The sequence below is a fragment of the Hirundo rustica genome, chromosome 4 (genome assembly GCF_015227805.2).
Source record: "Hirundo rustica isolate bHirRus1 chromosome 4, bHirRus1.pri.v3, whole genome shotgun sequence".
NCBI classification, from domain to species: Eukaryota; Metazoa; Chordata; class Aves; order Passeriformes; family Hirundinidae; genus Hirundo; species Hirundo rustica.
In genome coordinates, this window is record NC_053453.1 from 5,132,505 (window position 1) to 5,154,787 (window position 22,283).

At 40.3% G+C, this 22,283-nt stretch overlaps 1 protein-coding gene across 6 annotated transcripts in view; it reads left to right on the forward strand.

The window, feature by feature from the left end:
- CELF2 (CUGBP Elav-like family member 2) overlaps positions 1-22,283 on the forward strand; it is a 451,396-nt gene that overhangs the window by 123,481 nt on the left and 305,632 nt on the right. For all 6 annotated transcript variants that reach the window (XM_058420361.1, XM_058420360.1, XM_058420359.1 and 3 more), the window contains exon 2: positions 22,239-22,274. Coding sequence is in view for 4 of the 6 variants with exons in the window: in XM_058420359.1 (XP_058276342.1) it covers positions 22,239-22,274 (36 nt within the window). In the remaining 2 variants the exon portion in view is untranslated. The remainder of the gene's footprint in view (positions 1-22,238; positions 22,275-22,283) is intronic.

Here is a 22,283-nt window from a genome sequence, read left to right on the forward strand (position 1 = left end):
ACTTCTGGGCCTTGGAACAAATGGGTAAGAAACTAAGAGCACAAGTAGTGCTCTCCCATATCCTTCCAATCACAAGGAATGATGAGGGAAGAAAGAGGAAGAGCCAGCATATCAATACCTGGCTCTGAGCCTGGTATTTCTGGCAGAATTTGGAGGTTTTGATCATGGATTTGTTTACGTTACACAAGGCCTGCTGGAAACAGTGTGGTTACACCTGTCTCGCAGCGGGAAAGGAACTTTGCACAGGAGCCAGCAAGGCTCACTTAAAAGAAGTTTAAACCAGATTTGAAGAGGGAAGGGAATTATACCAGGCTCACAAGAGATAAGCTAGGGGTAGCACACCAATACTTGAAGGACTGTGTGTAGTGAGGTCCTTTGTTCTGCCTTCTCAGGGGATAGAAATCCATGTGGTTGCAAAAACACAATTAATGTGTTAGAAACCAAGGAAATGCTTGAGAATGGTCACAAAGGAGTTGTGGTTTCTGTCCACAAAGGTGGTGGGATTAGTAGCCCAAAGGAGCAGCATCTACACCAAAGCCTGCAGCATGGACAGCACACAAGAGGAGCTGGAAGCCAGGGAGCAGCAGGAAAATGATTCACAGAAATGTGCTGGGATGGCACTCACAACTGGAGTGCTGCAATGCATGGCAATAAGGTGTTCAGAAAGAACAGGCAAGGAGGGGCAGGATGGGGTCGGTTAGGGAGTGTTTTGATTGTCTGGATTTGGTGATGACAGGGTTGAGTGTTTATGGGTAAGAATCAGGGGAAGGGTCAATTAGGCAGACATCCTGGTAGGTTTCTCTGTTTTAGGCCACCGAACCAGGGTGAAGAGAGAGAAACAAAGCATTTAATAAGAAGCTGGGAAAAAATCTCACTATTACTAGCCCACGTTATCATGGGGGACTGCAACTTACCCAGGTGTACGCCAGAAATAAAGAGCAGCAGAGAGGAAGCAGGGAGGTCCTCTAGGACCTCCAGGAGGTCCCTGGAGTGTGAGGAAGGAATTCCTGACCCAGCTGGTGAGGAAAGGTGCCCCTCTGGACCTGTCGTTTGAGAAGAGAGAATGACTGGTAGATGATGTGATGGTCTGAGATCGTCTTGGGCACAGTGATCACAAAATGGTAGTTTTAGATCCTTGGAGTAAGGATAGGGGTCAGCAGAGCTGTTCTGGAAGGCAGGCTCTAGCCTGTTTAGGATACTGGTTGAGAGAGTCCCTTGGAAGGCAGTCCTAAAAAGCAAAGCTGACCAGGAAGACTGGATATTCTTCAAGAAGGAAATCCTAAATGCACAGGAACAAGATGTCCCTATATGTCAAAAGACAAGCTGGGGGAAGACTGGCCTGGCTGAACAGAGAGCTTTAGCTGTAACTCAGAGATGAAAAAGGAGTTTGTGACCTTTGGAAGAAGAGACAAACAGTGCAGGAGGAGTAAAAGGTTGTTGAGAGGTTACACAAGGAGAAAAATCAGAAGGGCCAAAACCCAGTTAGAAATTAATCTGGCTACTGCCATAATAGACAATAAAAAGGTTTCTATAAATACATTAGCAACAACAACAAAAGGGCTGAGGAGAATCTCCATCCCTCATTGGATGCAGGGGAAAGTATAGTGATGAGGGATGAGAAAAAGACTGAGGTATTAATGCCTTCTTTGCCTCAGTCTTTAACAGTAAATTGTCCCCCTGTCCTTGGCACTGGTGAGGCCACACCTCAAATCCTATGTTCAGTTTTGGGTCCCCCCTACACATTGAGGGGCTGGAGCCTGTCCAGAGAAGTGAATGGAGCTGGGGAAGGGTCTGGAACACAATTCCTATGGGGAGCAGCCGAGGGAGCTCAACATGGAGGAAAGAGGTTCAAGGGGTGACTTAATCCCTCCCTACCAGTCCCTGACAGGAGCTACAGGAGGCGAGAGTTGGCCTCCACTCCCAAGTAACAAGCAGTAGAACAAGGGAAAATGGTCTTAACTTGCATCAGGGGAGGTTTAGCTTCCATCTTAGGAAATATTTCTTCACTGAAAGGGTTGTCAAGCACTGGAACAGGCTGCCCAGGGCAGTGGTGGAGTCACCATCCCTGGAGAGATCTAAAAGACATGTGGCACTTGGGAACATGGATTAGTGGTGGGTTTGGCAGTGCCGCATTAATGGCTGGATTTAATAATCTTAACATTCTTTTCCATCTACAATATAAAATGAGTGAGAGCTGGAGCAGCACTACCTTGAACACAAAATGCAGTTGGAAAACTAATTTCAGAGTCACTTTTTATTTCTGGATGGACTTTGGAGATGAGGAGGGCGAGGAAATGCCCCCACTTAAATGGTCTGTGCGCTTAAAGTGGTTGAGCACAGGAGCAGGTCAGACCAGCTGGTGCTGCCTGTGTGTGCCTGTGTGTGTTTGCAGCACCAATTAATTACATCTCTTTGTAGCATGGTAGCGATTTCATCCAGGGGAAATGAAAGAACGTGCAGTTAAATAACCCTCTGTGTGTATATGTAATTTCTGGAGCTTCCTGTGAATGCTAATGTTGTGATTGGACAAGTTATTTCTCAGCTCTTGCAACCTCCCCGCAGAGTAGAAGTTTTGTGAAGTTCTCAGTGATTTTTTTTCCTAGTGAAAACATAGGAGGCTGGTAAAGGCATGATCTGTTTTCGTTTATCTTTTCAATTACTAATAACTGGATAAAAATGTTTGTTTGCTTTCAGGGAAATAATAGGGAAAAGAAAGATCTACAGCTTGTTAAAAAAAAATGAGAAGTGTAAAGGTATTAATTCTTCATGTATGGAAAATCAACTTGAAAAACAAACCTAAGCCAAGAAAATATTTCAGTCTGAAGTCTATGGCTTTGCTTTTTGTTGTTGTTGTTCTCTACTTCTGGCTGCCATTGTGTGGGATGGTGCCTGTTTGGAGGTGTTAATCTATACATAATGAAATTTCAGAGAACACACGTACTATATCTGTAGTGCTCCAACTGTTCTTTGAGATCCCTGTGAATGCATCTCACATAATAACCAAGAAAACAGTGGAAAGCCTGTGATTAGAAACCTAACAAGTAGAGCTTATTTAGTGATAGCTAAAAAAGCTACAATTCACTGTGCTGGCTTGCTTTATACAGCTCAACAAGACAGATCTGGGCTTTTGTTGCTGTAGAAAACACTTTAAAACAGGGTACAGGAATTTATGATTTCCATGACTCACTTTGAAAATTGATCTTTTTCCAATGTTTTTCCTTTTTTTGGTGAAAGTTCCTTTTTGAAGGATCAAGCTCTGCTACACTTGTTAGTTAATCTTCTTTTTCTTCATCCTAAGTCAGTGATAAACAGCACTGATAAACAGCACTGAAAGATTAAAACCATTAACAGCATAGCTGAGTCCTTATAAGAGAGTCATACATAAAATTACTGACTGTTCCTTATGTACCAACTTCATACTAGGCCTTATCTTCTGGGATATTGTGTTTGTCACTTGCTGAATTGGAGGGAGGATGCAGTCTATGTCAAAACAACTTCTATCTGAGCAGTCTGTGGCACACAGACATGAAGTAAGAAGTAATTGAAGTGCCAATTTGTTGTAACTGAATATTGCAATATATTGGTACTTTGTGCACTAGGTTGTTATGTATATTCCAGGTTCACTGCCGACATGGTTTGGGGGAAGATTGGGCCTTATGAAACAGCCCTGATGCACTAAAAATGTTTTGTGAAATGGATAAAATACTTGTATTTGAATTTTAGTGATTGATAGTAGGGGAGGTGAAATAGGAAACTGTATTTCTGGAGGCAAATGTATGAAGACAGATCAGAACTGCCAGAATAAAGCAAGCTGGGAAAGAGGAACATGATGTAAAAGGTGAGTGAAAAAGCAAGAGGAGGTGACTGTGAACCGAGTACTGGGAGTAAATCAGACTAGAAAATATCTAAAAATAGAACAAAATTTAAAAGGCACATTATTGGAAGTAAAAAGGAAGGACCACTGAGACTTCTGTCAGGAAAAGATGTGGAATTCTGGAGGTAAACCTCAGCATTGGAAGGGAAAATGCAAGAACAACAAATGTCTTGCTGTGTTCTGGGGGCTTTTTGCAGGTTTGATTTTTTTTTTCCCTTTTTTTTTTTTTTTCCCCCCTTTTTTTATTATTTTTTTTCCTTTCTCTTTTTTTTCTTTTTTTATTAGAAAGGATTGGCAAAATCTCGTGGATGTTGACAATATCACAGTATGAGGGGAAAACTTCAGTAGCTGACAGATGATAATGTAACTGTCACTGTTGTGCATATGAGGAGATGTCTCTGAAGTTTATAAAAGTGATTTTAATTTCTAATCCTCCCTATTTAAAATACAGGGGTTTAGAAGCCTGATGGCCTTAGTGTTGCTGTGGGGCGTGGATTTGGTGTTAATTCAAGGCACGCTACGTGTGAGAGTCACCACCAAGAACTTCCTGAAGCATCTGGGGTTCCCTCAGAGGTGTCTCCTGGATAGACCTGGCCCCGTTTCACTTATGAGATCTGACGAGATCGTAGCCTGGGGTGGGAATGGCTTCTGCAAAGAGCTCCACAGAATCGGGGAAGAGGACAGATTGGGGTCAGGCTGACAAGATTTAAGTTGACACACATTTTGTGAAATGAAAAGGTCATGTTTCAATGAAAAAGGAGTGGGGGTTTTGTTTGTGGGATTTGTCTTCTGGCTCAAATTTCACTGAAGGCAATCTGGCCCACAAACATAAGTGAATCCCGCCAGCCCTTGGATATCAGGGCTTTATTAAGGATTTCAGCTGGTTGCAACTCATTCATCTGATATGTCCACATTGCTCAAATAGGCCAGTGCACTCCACACCTCCCACACCCTTAGTATATGAGGAGCTTCGCCCATGGCTTCATAAACTAATAATATCTAAGAAAACTTTGCACCTCTCAGCAGGATGGAAAAACTGTTCCTCCTCCTCCTTGAAAAATTGAGCAGGGGGAAAATGTCCCTGTCCTTTTGTCTCTACTATAAAATTTTTAACCTAAACAAGCAAAGACTTTAAATAGGGTAAAACTTCAACTAGGAAATTTTTACTTCTATTGAAACATTCTTCGTTTGGTTCTGGGTTGTTTTTTTTTTTTTCTATTGTAACACTTACAGCATCGTCTCAAAGCTGTAGCTGTGCTCTGTGCTGTCTATAAATGCAACAAAAAGAGTTGCTTCCGGCACAAAGAGACTATAATTTATATATAATATAAAGCAACAGTAGGGAGTTCTCACTAATACAGACTCCCCATCTGGAAATAAGCTGTTGTTGAGCTGTCTGCTGTGGACAGGAGGGTTGGGCTGGAGATTTCTGCGCTCTGCGTTTGAGACTGCTTTTAAAGGACTTCTGCTGATTGTTATTTTAACTTCTCAGTACTTTTCTCTTTGGCACTGATTTGTTTATAGCTCTGTGAGTTGCACCCAATTTCCACCTGCCAGGGAGGGGCGATGACTTAAGTTGGATCTCATACATAAGGAGCCCCTAATGTCAGTTGGAAGTACAGTACTCCCTAAGGTGTTTCTATTAAGACCCTTAACTCACTGGTCCTATTTTTTTCCCTCATGCAACTGGTGTGGCCACTGCAAACACTTGGTATCAGAAAGATAAATCTTTAATTTTCCTAAACACACATGCATTGTGATGCTATTTTTGGAACAGGTGGAAGCTATTCCCTCAAATAGTAGTAGTGACTAACATGACAATAAATTCTTCCTCTTATACTGCAGTGCTCCGTCCTACAGGGGCAAATAAGCACTTCCATCTTTACCTTCTTTGATCAGAACTATCAGCATGTCCACAGCATCTAAAGACGAGCATTCCCCTACTCAAGTGAATATCATAGCAGCAAATCTCCACTCCACGGGCAAATGAGTTGTGCCAGGCATTTTAATGATGGGGTAGGTTAGCCAGGTTATAATTGTCTTTAATTTGCACTTGCAGAAGGTGTAACATTTACCTGAACATGATTAGCACTGGGAGAAGGGGAAAATTATGTCACACTTTTGAAAGAGAATCAAAGAAACAACTTCAGATCTCGTATTTGAAACAGAATATCCTGCTGGTTGACCACGCGCATTGGTAGCAGTAGGATTTTTTTGATCCATAGAGCTGAATGATCGCTGCAAGTAGTGAACACAAAAAATTAGTTCCGTGGTGGAAAGCACATACTTTTGCTTTTATTTTATCTTTTATTTTTTCTTTTTCAAGAGCTCAGCCCTTCTCCCTGCTGAATGCCACATTGAATCCCTGCTCTTTGCTCCATCGTCCTTGGAGGCCTGGAAATTTTTTTAACTAAGGTTATCTGAGGTTTTGTCTAGTTTAACTATTTTTATTAACAAAAAGAGGCTGTCCTTCCCTTCCCACCCACTATTGCACCATTTTGGAGTAAAATATGATTTCCTTCTTGAGTGAGAAATAGGGTGATGAACACCAAAACTAGTGCAGCTCTGCACACCAGTCCTGGTACATCTCATCAACCTGCAAACCAGGACTGTGCTTTCTCTTCTGTTGTGTCTTGCAAACTTCACCTCTTTCTTCACAGGAGTTCTTGCAAAAAATACCTACAGGCTTCAATTTCATCCTCACTGCCGCAATTTTTTGTTATTTTTCAGCTTCTGCAGTGAATGGCTTTTGCTGTCAGTGTTTCTGTTCTGTAGGAGGGAACTGTGGGTGGTTACAGCTGTAACGTGTGCTCCATAATCTCGAAGCATTTGTCAGAAAATTTCCCGTTTGCTCTGTTTCAATTTTTAAGCAGTTGAGCGGCGCATGCCGGTGCCCTGGGGTAGCCTTGCTGCTCTGGCATCACAGGCTGAGCTGCGTACCACCAACATTTGGAGCACTTGCCAATTGCAGCAGGACCCCATGAGACCCAGAGCCTTCAAAGAGAGGATGAGATGAGGGATGGGGGTTGCATTTTAAGCCTAGCAATCTCTGTGGGTGGGAATTGAGAAGAGAGGCTCCTGAAGATTTTATTTTGTGTTTGGTTCAATTTTTTTTTTCTCCCTAATCTTCTGGCCAGCCAGTCCACAACCCACATATCTGCCGAAGTTCCTGAGGGCATATTAGAGGAGAGTGGGAGTTGTCTTTTTGGTAGCCAGCAGCAGAAGGGCCTAAGTATTGATTAGGAAATGTGTGAGAAAAGCAGAAGGCATGAACAGCAGGTGGTTTGGATGGGAAGAGGCATTTCAGATTAGGGGAGAGGAGGAAATAGACCACTGCTTGCCTTCGTTTGATTCCATCCTGAGCATTTGAGAGCATGTGGATGATACATCCTCATGTTAATACTCTGACAAACCCTTTTTTAAAATTTTCTTGTTGTGATGTGGTATTTGCCACACACGTTTCCTTGATACTGTTGTTACAGAGACGTTTCTCCTCTCCCTGTGCCAGCCATTAAGAGCCATCATGTGCAATGGCATTTGAGTTTATTCTTCTCCTGGCATTAGCAGAGAACTTTCTTCTCTTTGTAAATGTTGAAATGTTTTGCAGCTTAGGTATAAGTATAGCAAAATCATATTGCTTTAGTTCCAGCATCTGGTAGGATCACTTTAATATATAATTGAGTAAAAATTAGCCTTTAAACAGCAATTTTGTGACTATTTTGTTACTTTAATACCAAAAAAATCCAACTTTTTTTTTAGTCATGATATAGATAAACAAATACCTTTTTTCTTTCAAGCTAAAAATAGCTACAAATTCAGTCTCTTTTTCTCAAATTGCTTGCAATTTATATTAGCAGTAATTTCAAGATTTGAAGTGTGGATCTGACTATTGAACAGTCTGTGGATTAATGGATAGAGGATCATGAGCTTTGTCAGGGAGATGGACATGAAATCCTGGTTGCCTCTTGATTACTATGATGGGAGTTCACTTTTGATAATCTGTTAAGGAAGTGAATACCAGATGAAATGTGTGAGTCTCACATGTGTACAGACTGGTTCCTGCAATGCTGGGTGTGCATCACGGATAGAGGTGACAGTTCTCCACGTTGCTAAAATACAGTATTCAACCCCTCTCTTGAGAAAGTCCATGGCAGATTTGTGGTGGGTTTGAAAACTGAAACAGAGGATCTCTTTATTCTCTCTTCTTTTACTTCTACTATCTATTTCTTTCTCATTTCTTTCCACTCCTTTGTATTTTGGGGAGCCTTTGGACCCAAAGACCTTTGAAAACCTGTCCCAGGTTTTGTCTTTTCAAGTCTGGTCTCATTTTCAGTGCAGAAGCTTTGTTCAAGCCTAGTAGCAGGTAGAAATATGTGTTCAGGAGAGGAGGCTGTGTGGAAGAAATTTGGGAGCTCTTTTGTGAGCTAATTATAAATTTAGTATCTTGGTCTAACCTTCTGAACAAAGACTGTCAGGCATCTATATTCCCTTTTGCACAGTAATTCAAGCCTTTAAATTCCCTGTTTATATTAAATCAGTTGATGAAACTTCTGTGATTCTCTGCAAGGAAACATTTTTTTTATACATAAAGAGAGAGCCTGCAGTGCTGGGGAAGGGAAATTACTCTCTTTCAGTCTCAGAGCTCCCCATTCAGTAAATTCCTCTTTGCAAGGGTGAAATATTTTCGCTTGTCTTGGTTTGTAATTTGTTTTTTTTTATGTAGAAGTAGTATGATTATTCTTTGAGAAAATAACTGACCCTTATCTAATGTCATTGTTTTTTTTTTCTTCTGGTGAATTAAGACTGAAGTCATATACGGGAGATCTGTGGCTGTGTCTGGAAATTAATGTCATTAGTTCCTGCTTCTACTGCAGCTACTTTGGGGGAGGACATTCTTGGTAAACAATGTCTGTGCTGTAGCTGGAAGCCTGTTACATCTGTTAAAAACCTGTAAAAGTAAGCCCTGCTGCAAGTTTCATCTAAAGTTAATCAAAGCAGATAACGCGGGCAAAAGATGGATAAGCCACTGCAGGCTTCCCAATTCCAGTGATTTAGATTACGTTGTTCTTAATCTACACAAAGGCCTCCCCCTTTGGAAGAGATGGCCAGTAGAAAAAGAAAGTTTAACATCACCTGATGGTTGTAATTTGCTATCTTATTGCATCACAAAACTTATTTTGTAGTGTTCGGAAAAGACGTGTTACGAAGTGAGAGAAATTTACATGCCGTATCTTCATATAAAAGCTGTGGCACGCATTAAATTTAATTACTCTCCTTCTATGGCTTAAATTGAGGGCAGCTTCAAAAATGAGGGTGGCTTCTATTAAACTTAATTACTTTTCCCTGCAGTCTGCATGGTTAGTAATCACGGGAAGATTCTAAACAAAGATACAGTAGAGAGATTCTTTTATGAGAATAGGGCTGGAAAGCAGCCTGTGAAGTATAGAGAGATGCCAAATACCTTTTATATCCAGCTTAAATTTATTATTGTTAGAGTTAGCTAGTTCAATAATAATAATAATGTTTTAGCATGATTAAGAAGGTATTGTTGGGTAGGGGGTGTTAGTTGCATTTGGTCTTTCAATGCTTAAGCAATGAATTCCTCAATTTCTTCAAGTCCTTTTGCAGATTTACGGGGTGAAAAAAGGTTAATAATAGAATTTTTTTACAATGTGTTCTATTGACTATAGATGGCAGATCTGACAGTTAAAATGAAAATTGTTCCAGAAGAAACTAATTATTTGAGATGTTATAAGGATGTATAATTATATTCACCTTAAAAAAAAAAAGGGGGGGGGGGAGAGGGGAAGTTTTATTACAACTGTGCTTTTTAAAGAACAAGTAGAGAAATAAAAGTAGTAATTGTTCTTAATTACAGCTAAGTGTAATTGCACACGACCACAGTATGCAGCACATCAGCAGCAGATTAAGAGATCCTGGCATAAATGTAGTGTGCAGAGCAACTTTGGGAAGAGGTGCAGTTTTATGAATGCAGTTAAGTGTAATTTAGGTCTCCTACTTCAAATTCCATCCATGTTGATTTTATTTTATTTTTATGGCTATTATGGCAAGATAATTGTCCACTGGAAAGTGCTACAGCAATGATTTGTCTGTTACAGAAGAGTCAAAAACCTTCAAAAGGAAAATTTGTTTTCTTTTACACCAGTGATGTGGTGGGACCAGGGGAATTTTCCCAAATGCCCTTGTGTATCTCCTGATGCAGATAGATGGTTAGAAGGATTTTTTTCTTAAGCATCTCAATACAAGCAGTATCGAGCTCCCAAGGATTCTGCAGCATGGTTGGAAATCTTTGTTAGAAATCTATCCACAAGGTTTTTTAGATTCAAACCCCTCAAAAAGGTAACCCATGAGTCTTTAGATAATGTGAAAATGCTGCTTTGAACAAAATCCAGAAATGCAAATGCCTAAAGGTAGACTCTGATTTCTTCTCTTGCACCTGATTTACAGCCACACTTTTTTCTTTCAGCTGAGTGCACACAGCTCCTGGTTTTGAGTGCAGCCTTGCCTGTAGAACATTAAGCTGTCGTTACACTGCAAACTAAAGAGGGAGTACAGATGCTTAAAGGAAGCTGCTGAGCTTCAAAACCACTGGCTGCATTTCCTGCTCCAAAGCAGATCATTACTGAAAGAGCAGAGGTCAAATGTGCACCACGTTATCGATGAGTGTGTGCATGGTCTTGTGATGATAATTTCTGCATCTCTTTAGTACGCCAGATGCTTTCAGCCTTTGCCTTGATATGCCAGGATGCTTTCCCATGTTCCCAACCTGTTTTAAGCTGTTCCTTTTACCCAAAAATAAATAATGCCCGTCTGTCACTGAATGCCTTCTTTCCAAAACAGTTTTTCAAAATGTTTCGGTCTTGGGCCAGCAGCAGAGTTAATTTAGCCTAAAACTTATTGGACCAGAAGGGATCTTCTGAACTGCTCAGATAGGGTGGGTTTTTGCCCTGCTTGCTGGTGCAAAACTTAGCCCTAATTGTAAGAAGCTGTGCTTCTAAGTTTTTTTGTCTTTGTAGTTTGGGAAAAGTGTGGATGCCCACCCCAAATCAGCAGAAAAGGCTTTCTGAAAGAACTGTATGGTTTTAAAACAGGAGGTTTCACCAAGATGGACAATAATGCATGAGAAGTGAGTGGCAGATATATTCAAGAGTGAAAAGAAATTGGGTGGAATCGCTCACAGAAAAAAGAAAAGGTAAAATTGATGGCTGGGTACAAAAGCAAACATGCTGAGGTGAAGGTATAATAGAAATTAAACTCACTCCTGCAGGTAGCAATAAGAAATCAAAACTTGTTGGTTTGCTGTGTGGGGAATCTTGTGATAACTGGCACATTCTAAATAAATCATTCACTTCAAATGGCAGCACTGTAGCAAAAATGTATCTATTGCAGGGCTGCTAATAAGCAAATGTGAGCAGTATTTCTTGACAGCAGGCTGTGATTTTTTAAAAATAAATCTGTGTTAAGTAGGAAAGGAATAAAAGCTGACACCCAAATAGAAATCCGCTTTGGCTCTTGTTTTCTCACTCCAAGTGTAGATGGATGCATTGACCCAGATCAGAAATTCTTGAAGGATAATTCTGGTTAGAAGAAGCCAACATGGAATCAAATGTGTATACATTTGTGTATGTGTTCCCAGAAAAATTAATGATACCATTGCAAATGCTGAACATGTTCCCCACTCCTCTTTGTTAATACAGTGTTGCTTATGCTCTGCAATAAACTATTATTTCTGTGCTATTTCTGTAATTACATTTAATAATCATCTCTCACAGTCCAATAGTATCAAACGTAGGAGTCTTTTCAACAAACTATGATAAATAGCTCCTTGCCGAACTGTTGTACTTGAGGAAGCTTTATGGCTCTCTTTGTAAGATTTGTCATTTTCTTAATGCAGCTTCAAAAAGCTTCTAAGCTTTCTTATGGACTGTCACTGTATTTTTTCCCTTCCCCCCCCTGCCTTTGAGTGTAGCTGGGTAAATGAAACTTAATGTGCCATTTCCAAGCACTGTGACACTCCTCCAGGGCTGGTTACATTTACCATTGCAAAAGTCTAAATAAGTGAGTTTTAATGAGCGGGAATGGCTGCTAATAGCCGATTCAGGTACTTAGTAGTCCATGTTATTTAACTGTGGTAGAATTACAGAACATAAATGGTCTGATGATTAATAGATGAACCTGCTACATATTGCAGTCTAATAGTTTTTGCCATTAAAGAACTATCTTAACATCTTTGGGCTTGGATGTGGCTGGGGAGAAAAGGGTTTACTTGTAGATATATATCACTGGTAACTTACGCTTTAAAACACTTTATATCATAATTTCACAACACCATGGCTATACTGTTCAGTAACATTTATGAACTTGTTAGAGAAAAAAGGTACTTATGTACTTCCATTTCCTGAGGTGGACAGCTCAGCAGATTTATTCTCTCTGGTCAGGGTTGTCAAAAATAAACTCAACCCATCCTTTTAGGGTCAGAAATAAGACAGGGAGTTAGATCTTAATCTCTTTTCTTTTCCTGTCCTATTAATTTTGGGCTGTGGTAGACAGACCAGTAAGAACAAAAGTTGACTGTGTTGTTTTTAACATTTCTGATTTGTGGGAGGACAGGTGGCAAGAGGGGGGAAAAAAAGAGACAAAAAATAACAGATGAACAACAAATGATCAAGAATTAAGAAATAATAGCATCCAACATCTGTTGCAGTTTGTGCTGAGATACTCCAGAAGATACTACAGTATTTATGGAAATTGTATGAGGACTGTTTTGAACGGCAGCTAGTGGGACACAGCCTCCTGACTGGCAGGCTTGTTCAGAATCCTTTTGACATTTTTTCTATTCCATCCCATGTTTCAGCCTGACGTTTTTGTATTTTAGATTACAAGGAGGAGATGTCAGGACAGAGAGGAGCTGTCTTGTAGTAAATTTATTGTAAAGAAGTAAATGTAAAGAAGTAAATTTACTCTTGATTAATAACTACAAAACGGAAGTGACCACTTCAGCAGGTGGATGAAAAGACAATATGGACAAACATCTGACGGAAATGTTGGCAACCTTCATGTTCCAGGTAGACAAGCCGTTTTCAGTAGTTCCTGTACCCATCTGATGAAAACAGTGCTACAGGAGAGCAGGCTTTTCCAAAGCCATTGAAAGCTTCTCCAGAGGTAGGGTTAAGGTAGTGGCAGCATTTATCAGAGCTGATTTCTGTTTCCGTATCTGGGAGGGCAGGCAAGTGGGTTTGTATCTGCCCATGCTACAGTGTGTGGCCATGTTCAGCACCCCTCCTGAGTGGGGAACTCCAGCAGGAGTTGATCTTGAGGGATTTCTTGAATTTGATCCTTCTGAGTGGAAAAATACAGCAAGAGTACACCGCCCTCAAAGTTGAAAGTGGGAAGAGCCTGCACTTACCCAAAGCCTGGAGATTTGTGGGATTTTCAGCAGGGTTGTTGTTTTTGGGGGTGCTTTTATTGGTCATGGAGTTTTTTTAAATTGGTTTGGTTTTGTTGGGGGTTTGTGTTTTTTCCCCTGGTACGTTGCCAATGCCATTCCTGTATTTTTGCATATGGAACTGGACAAACAAGACAAACCCATCCTAACTTATGCTAGCTCTCCCAAGGTACCTATACTCAGCACCTCACCTTGTTCTAGAAGTCCTTCCTTCACAAAACTTCAGAGATCCCCAAATGCCCATCTCCACCCAGCCTGCATTGGCTAAGAAAATGAGGAACTATTTGAATACATAATAGCTGAAGTATCCAAGTTGTTTAGCTTCAGTAAAGTATTTTGAGACCAGGATAAGATGCCATTTCCAAGCTTGGCATTTCTGGCAGAGAATCAAGAGTTACTTCTCTGAAACAAGTTTAAATAAAGTCTCCAAAGTTTTTGAGTGGCTTGAAGTTTGTGTATATTAGCAAAAAACATCTGACACCAGGGAACACCAGGGTTTTGAACTGTTGGCATTGTGAGGGAAATATGGGTAGGAAGAGTGGGGTGTGGGCATTCAACAGAAAACCGTTGTTTGGGTGGCTTTTTCCTTTTTGGCATTCATCACTGAAGACATCAACTTTTGACCCAACCAAAGGCTCATAGTAAAGACACTTGTGTAAATTGTGCACATAACTGGGCCTCTCACCCTACACAAGTGTGGCCAAGTCTTAAATATCTGAAGATACTTACCGAAGCCCTGTACAACATGTCAGAAACTAAGGAAATAATCTAAGCTATCACCATCTATAGAACTTGAATGATTTGCACATCTTTTTGAATATATCTCATGCAACCTTGAGAATGTATGACTTCTTGGGGTTGCTCGACCTGGAGAGGAGAAGGCTCCATGCAGCCCTATGGCACCTTCCAGTACCAAAAAAGATCTACAAGAAAGAGGAGGGACTCTTCATTGGGGAGTGTTGTGATGGAAGAGGTAACAGAGGATAGATTTATATTAGATATTAGGATGAAATCCTCCCCTGTGAGGGGGGTGAGGCCCTGGCACAGGTTGCCAAGAGAAGCTGTGGCTACCGCATCCCTGAAAGAGCTCAAGGCCAGGTTGAATGGGGCTTTGAGCAACCAGGTGCAGTAGAAGGTTCCCTGCCCATGGGATGATCTTCCAGCCCAAACCATTTTATGACTACATAATTCTTCTGTAGAATTAGCACATGGCCCAGAATTCTCCTGCAGTTCTATATTTGTACAACTAAGTTTGACCCAAAGTTGCTGCCGAGACTTTGGGTGGGATTCCCCTCCCTTCCTCGGCACAGTGAGAAGAAATGGTGGTAAAGTAACACGGCACCAGTGGCAGTGTAGCATGAGCTACAGGTCAGTCAAATACAAAATGTGTAAGATTTTCTACCCTGGGAGGTTACAGCAGGTTCAATGTGCATATGGGGAGGAACATCTGCTCTGTTTTGGATGATCTTTCTTCTCATTTTGGAGAGAGACAGAGGGTATTTTATTCCTACTGAGCTCCCTGAGGCAGTTGCCTGTGCATCATTTCTTTCTCTTCCTGTACAAACAGAGTGAGGTGTTGGAGTGGTACCAGGGTGGATTCTCCTCCATGTTCTTCCTGCTGGCCGCTGTGTTCTAGAGAGACAAATCCTGTACCCACAGTGCTTTCTTTCTTCATTTCCAAGCTGTTAACTTTCAAAATGCACCGCTTGCCTGAAAAAATGCATGGCAACAGTGACATCCACAAAGGCAGGGTCTGACCTTGGAGCAAAACACCAGAGTGGGATCTTCATTCCTCTCCGTGCCCTGGCATTTCTCCCTAATGACCCTGGCTGAATTGCAACCCATCCATGCTCCCATTACCAGTTTCTCAAACAGACACTGCTGTGTTTCTCCCACCTATTAATGTCTATCTTGCTTTTTAATAGCAGAGCAAAAGATGTATGAGATAGAAGTTTCATGTGATGTCCTTGGTGGGTAGTTAGACAGGGGGAAAAATCTGAACTGGGAGTGGTAGTTAAATCGCAATGAGTGAAAATTTGGCTTGAATTATGCTTTGATTTGTAAGTTATAATACTGTTGTCTTCAAAGATGTTGGGGTGAAGGGTAAATCATATAAAGTAGTCACAATGATGTGGGCCGGTTTTATTTGGGGTATTATTTGTACACAGGAGGTGCACTGGACATGAACGGTTTTCATGGCAGGTGGTTATCACTGACTACATAGAGATTTCTTTCCACATACCTAAGAAGGAATAAAAAATTCAGAAGCAGCAAATTTAGAATACTGAAAAATGCAGCTTTTAAAAATAATCGTGGGAGAAAACAACAAGCATGTTTGCTCATGTCCTTTATCTCAGTCAGCTAATCTTGCAGAATGTCACATTGCATAGAAATAGATTTTTACATATGAACTTGTTACATCACTTCCTAAAAAAAGAGTATTTAGCTTGTACTTAAATAGCACATTCAGAGACTGTTTATGCAGAATTTCTGCTGCAAATGTGTGATCCTTGTTAGATAGCTAAGCTCGGTGTGAAGATATAACATGGCATTGTATTTATTTGCTGTTTACTGTGTGAAAGATAAAATACTTACAGAAGTACCGGTTTGAAATCTTGATAGTCTGTAATAGTTTAAGCATTTTAAAAGATGTAATTGGTTTTGACCATTTTGATCTCTAGTTGGCATAGGGAACAATTCTACTGAAAAGATATGTAAAGAGCATATGATACGGAAAAAAACAAAGCTTTCTCTGAAATCTATCAAATTGATCATAGCAAAACTGCATCCAGAATTTAAACCCAATATCATATCCAAATGTAGGCAGTTTATGTTGCTGCATGCTAACAAATCTGAGACAATATTCAATTTAAGACCAGTGAGATACCGTGTCTCACAATGGCATTTCAACACACACTATTAATTCTTCCAAGTCAAGGCAGATGCAGTTCCCAAAGTGATTTTAGGAAGAGCAGAGACAACAATGTGTCTTTGGAGGTGCCATTTTTCACCTGGAATGTGAAATCAATGTCCTGACCATTTGTGGTCATTAAAAATCCCACTGCACCATTCTGCAAGAGTAGAGGCATTGACTCCCAAGTCTTGGTGAAACTCCAAGAAAGTAATTATATTCCTCCTGATACAACCTTCCTTTTAAAGCTAATTTAAAGTTCCTCTTTAGCTGTTCTCCCCTGCTTTGGGTGGAAAATCCTTCTTATCTCTTTGTAAAATTTTCTTTATTTGCTTTATATTGACAATGAGTGGCTGTCTTTTGCCACATTGCTGATGCACATCTAGGAGCAGAGAACGTCTGCAATTGTGGACCCTACAATTAAAAAAGCTTTATTGGTGGTCTGGTTGAAGGGTGTTGTTCAACAACAAATTTTGGAGCCTTCTCCACCCTGATTTTCTTGCGTTGCTCAGTTAGTGGGGCAGTGTCTGTGTGTAGACAGAGCCAGAAAAAAATGGTCAAAAGCATCAGGTGAGTTGTTTGTTCTGGCAAGTCAGATTTGTCCCTGGGGCAAAGCAAAGAACAATTCATGGTTATGAAATATTTGGAAATATTTCAAGATAGAACTTCCTAGTTATCAGCAGTATTGCAATTTGTTAAATACGTCAGCACTCCTGGCATTATCCCATTATGTCCACTGGATATTCCTGGAAAAAAAATCTTTAACTTTTCAAGTGATCATCCAAAATACGTAATTTTTCTTCAACGTGTACTTTTTTCTGTTAACAAATACATCCCTTCCAGGAAGGCCAATGCTTATGTCAGTGGTAGGACTCTGTTTAGTGAAGGGTTGAATGTTTCACCTAAATCAGAAATATCAGCTTAACCTAATAGAGTGTTTTATGCTTTAAGGAAAATGAGCACAAGTAATGGAAGTTACTGCTTCTGTACACCACAGAGAATCAAAGGGGTCATGTTCGCCTGTCCTGGAGAAGACAGGACCTTTTGAGCCCCCTTATTGCAATGTTAACTTGTGCTTCTGATGCCTAAAACCAAGACCCCAGGGTTAGGACACCTCTCTTTCCAAACTGGGAGAATCCACCATTCTGCACCCTGGGGCTTTTCTGCTTGCATTTGAGTTGCATTCTTATTAGCACACCATGCAGATCCCTTCTCCAGCTTTGCCCTTATCCTCATATGCCTTGTGTGCCGTAGGCGGGCTTTATCCTCTCCCCAAAGTGTGAGATGGAAAAAGGAAGAACAGTAACACGATTGCAGGAATGTGTTGCTGCCTTTTTTTGCATCTTCCCCAGCACCCCAACAGATTGCTTAGCTAGAATCCATATGCTTTCCTCTTCAGAACAAAAGTTGTTCTCTGTGGAGACCTGAAGTTTCCAAATCACTAAGGGTCATGATCCCACAGAACTAAAAGATGATTTTTAAGTGTAGTCTTGACTTGCATGGTTTGAACTCAGTACTTGCTCAGGTTACTGATGTGCATTTAGCCCAGATGACCTCAGCTGCCCTTTAAAACCTGCCCTGTCTCTTGTGCCTCAGTTTACATTGCTGCAGAAACAGCAGAAAACATCAAATGGTTTGAGTTGGAAGGGACTTTAAAGATCATCTCATTCCAAGCTTCCTGCTGTGGGCAGAGACACCTTCCATTAGACCAGGTTGCTCCAAGCCCCATCCAACCTGGTCTTGTAATCTCTTCCAGGGATGGGGCAGCCGCAGCTTCTCTGGGAAAACTGCAAAATGTTGCAGAGGCAAACTTCAGAGCTGTGTTGTGCCAAATCCTGCATGTAGGTGGGTAACAACAGCTGCCAGTCAGCCTCAGAGAGCAGAGCACCATATGATTTCTTAGTGAACAAAACACTTAATATAAACACAACACTTTCCAGATATTATGAAGAGTTTTCTTGAACAACTCTTTTTAAACAGAACTATTAGGCAGTAAAGTCTGTTTGCTGATCTTCATGCAGATCTTCCCACTTCCACTTCACTGTAAGGTTTTGACTAAAATATTTATACTTTTCTGCTTTGGTATACATCCTACTCCAATCCTACGGGCAGAATTTCTCAGCCTGCAGAGAGAAATGACAAAATGCATGTGTGGTGTTTGGTTCACCCACACTGGCTCTCTGGGATTTGAGAAGAGCTCCATGGTCCTCTCGAGAGTGCAGAACCTCTGCAGGAGGTCAAAGCTCCTCAAAGTTCTCAGAAACAACTGGTAACTTTGCTTCTCTGGAAGGCCCCATGAGAGAGTGCAATACTTTGGGGCGCAGACCTCCCACCCAGCACTCTCCTGCTTTCAACAGCACCTACATCTTCCATATGTGCAGATCATGTTGTCTCAAATCTGTCCTTCTGCAGCTGAACTCAAAATGCTTAGAAATTGTAAATGACCTTCCTGGGAATGCTGCCCTGCTCTTCCATAGTGTCACCCTCCCCATCACAGCTCTTCCAGAGTCTTCAACCAGGTCCCCTCCTTGCCTTAGCACTGTTGAGCATTAGCTCATCCCATTTGCATTGGATTTCAGTGGAATTCAGGGCAGCTATGAAAAAGCATTCACTTTCCCAACCTCACTCTTTTTCAAGGTCATCCTTTCTTATCACAGGCAGGATGTAAAATACATGATCTTATATTCATTCTCCCTTTGAGTATTATCTTCTTGTTTTCATCCAAGAACTTTTTGTTTCCTGTAGATACAGTAAATTGTGAGTTATATTTATTGTGTGTGTCATTGGGGTGTATTAGGGGTCTGAAAATTGGTTGTGCAAGTCTAGTTTCGGTTTCTTGAATGGCTACAGAATGATCTATTATCTTTAAACAAACTTTAAGGGTTTTCTCGTTGAGTAATTTGCTCCAAAAGATTTTCTTTTTAAACTCCCATGAAATATAGAGTGGTATTTCGACTCCTGATATTTATAGGAACACTTACCATGGACATTAATCATCTTCAGCAGTCCATGTACCATTTATTTTCAATGGCATGGTGGGGGTAATTGTGTTTGTTTTCTGGGAAATAACATTTTTAGTTTCATAATCTAAAGTGGGGTTAATTTGTTTTTATGGTAGAAGTGTTTACTGAGTTGATGAGAAGCAATAAAATCTTTGGATAGCTGGGAACTAATCATACTTTTACTTGTGAGTTTGAGTTTTATTTGAGTTAGATCTGTATTTCAAAACCCATTACTTTACATTTTTTTGCTCAAAAATGGAATTTGTTCTGACCAAATGTCAAATTGGCAACAAAATTAATTACATTAAAAATGTATGTTAAAGACCTGCAGTGTCTTCGTTTAACATTCTGATCACATTCAGATTTTTTACCACTGCATCGACTATTTAATAATTGTTTCCACAATGCTAACATCCCTTGTAGAGAGGGTTATTTAACAAGAATGAAAATCTTTAGGAATTTAGATGCACCAATCACTCACTGCTTTGCTCAGAAACTGACAGTGTGATTCCAGTTTAACAACCTCTTTTAAACCTACATGATTCTGCTTCTTGATCCTCCCTGCAGCACCCACCCATGATTTGCCTGGTTGTCTCTTTAAGCTGGATGAGCAATTGCTATTTTATAAAACGTGCTGCCATACCCTAAAGCAATACGGTTTGTGCCATTCTTTTATTGGAACAGTAATGGGTAGCTAAAGGCTACGGAGCCCCTTAAGAAGAGGGAACAAAGAGATGCCCAGACCCAGGTTCTTTCCTAAAAAAAAAAAAAAAAAAAAAAAAGGCATTTCAACAAAAAGAGATGATGTCTGGGATTAACACTGGAAGAGGAAAATGTCCTGACTGTTGGAACCATTTAGTGTTTTAGTTCTTTGATAAGTTACAAAAAATATCATATTAATTCTCTGAACTGTATAAGTCATGACTAGGGCTTGGAAAATAAGGCGATGTGATCCCAATGTGCAGGAGTTTAATGAAAATAAAATATCTAAAATGTTCAGCTGTATCAAATAACCCCATAGAAACTGAGTCTATATTGCTCTACTCTAATTTCTTTTTCTTATCTCTTTACATTCACTTCCTCTTGCTCCTGGCTCTCACCTTTGATGTCATTTATATCATGGACTTTGTTCACCACAGACACCTGCTAAATAATTTATCTGTCTGCCTTAGTTGGGGTGAGAGGAACTGGTTTTTTCGGAGGGGGCTAAAATATGTGCTGGACTGATGCAGAATGGTGCATGCAAGTAAAGGGTGTGAACCATCTTTTATTTCTTGCTTAATCTTCTTTGCAACCACTGAGCACAGTTCTGATCTGTGCCTTTTGAAGCAAAGCATTGGGAGGTTTAAGGTAACCTTCTGTGCCCAGCAAACTGCACAGCTTGGAGACAGAGTCTGAAAATGCAAAACCGTGCACGTTTAGAGGGACCATTTCATTTCCTCTGACATTATAATGGAGACTACAATTGTCAGTGCAACTGTTAAGGAAAAGGCCTGGTGTCACTGTGAGATGTCCAATAAATTTTAAAAAAAATTGTAATGAAAAAAATTAGACCCTCATAGCTGCTCACAGTTCATACAGTGCCAAAAAAGCACTAGAAAGATCTAGAGAGATCTCCTGAAGAGGAGTTCTGAATTATTGTGGTTTTAATATATTAACTCTGTAGCTGCCCCATCAAGAAAAGTGACTTCAGAACATGGGGGAACTCTAGAAAGCCTTCAAAAATATATTTCTTTCACAGTTTTTCCTTTGGATTCATAAATAAATTAGCCTCTGGGGTTCAATCTGTATATATAAGGTTCATACTCTTGCAACAAAGATGTATAGGGTTGTTTCACTACAAAGAGATTTCGAGGCCCATAGTTTTGGAAATTGCTAAGGCAAGGAAGATTTTGGGACCTACCCTAATTACTACCACCTCCTCTTACAAAAAAGATTCCCCTCCAAGTATAAAAGTGGATGGAAGGATTTTCTCTGCTGTAAATAACAAGAAGAAAATATAATGTTGAGAATTGTTCCACATCCTAAGTTCCCTCTAGAGATGTGAAATTTTGCAGATTCTATCTCAGCTGGAGCAAACAGGGTATGAACTAACCAGTTAACCTTTCATGCAGAAAATTTGTACATTGGATGTCAATTTTATAAATGGACAAGAAAAGTGTGGAATGAGATGGGCATCTGGTCAAGTCTAAGACAATGAAGCGTCTTATGCCTTCTTCCTAGATTTTTAAGGTCCTATGTATGGGAGAGGAATGAGAAATTGAGTTATCCAGCTATTTTCCTGATTCTTGGATAGGGTTTAGGCAAATTTGATGGGGAGGAAAACAAGGACATACAGTGGTGATAAATCTGGGATATATTTTAAGGACTGTGTACACAGATAATAGTAATGTATTTAATTGTGTTTTAATGTGACATACCACTGCATTAGCTCACTTTCACTATCTTGCACTCAGCTTGCCTCAAAAAAATTGCACACCCACGAAAGTGTTTCAGACTAGTAAACTGGACAAAAAGTTACATATCTGGAAAACAACTGTTGTATAAGCATAAGAAGATTTAACATTAACATGGTATTTTCTCAGTGCATAACCTGGTTGTAGAACTGTGTAATGCCTTGATTTTGCTGCAGGACTGAAATAAAAGGGAACATTTTCCACTGGAAAAATTGGCCCAGTGCTACTTTTTGTCTATGTAAGATCACGCAGTGCTGGCATTTGAAACAGTGATAATTTTATGCCCCCCAAAAAATGACTAATTGTACCACGGAGAAGTTGATTCTGATAGATCCTTAGCTCATACTCCATCGTCTGCTTTTTCAGATTCTTTTCTATATGATCAGGGGGGCATCGCATCCTCCAGTGACGTGTATGGAGCTGTGGATGTGTCTGCACTCCTATAAAACACAAGCAGTACAAAGACATCTTAAAAATTTTATAGCTGTTTAAAACACAAACTAAGTTTTCCTCCCTTTGTGTCTTTCAGAGAGACTGCCACAGAGCTATCTGGAACATTACCAAGGTAAGCAAG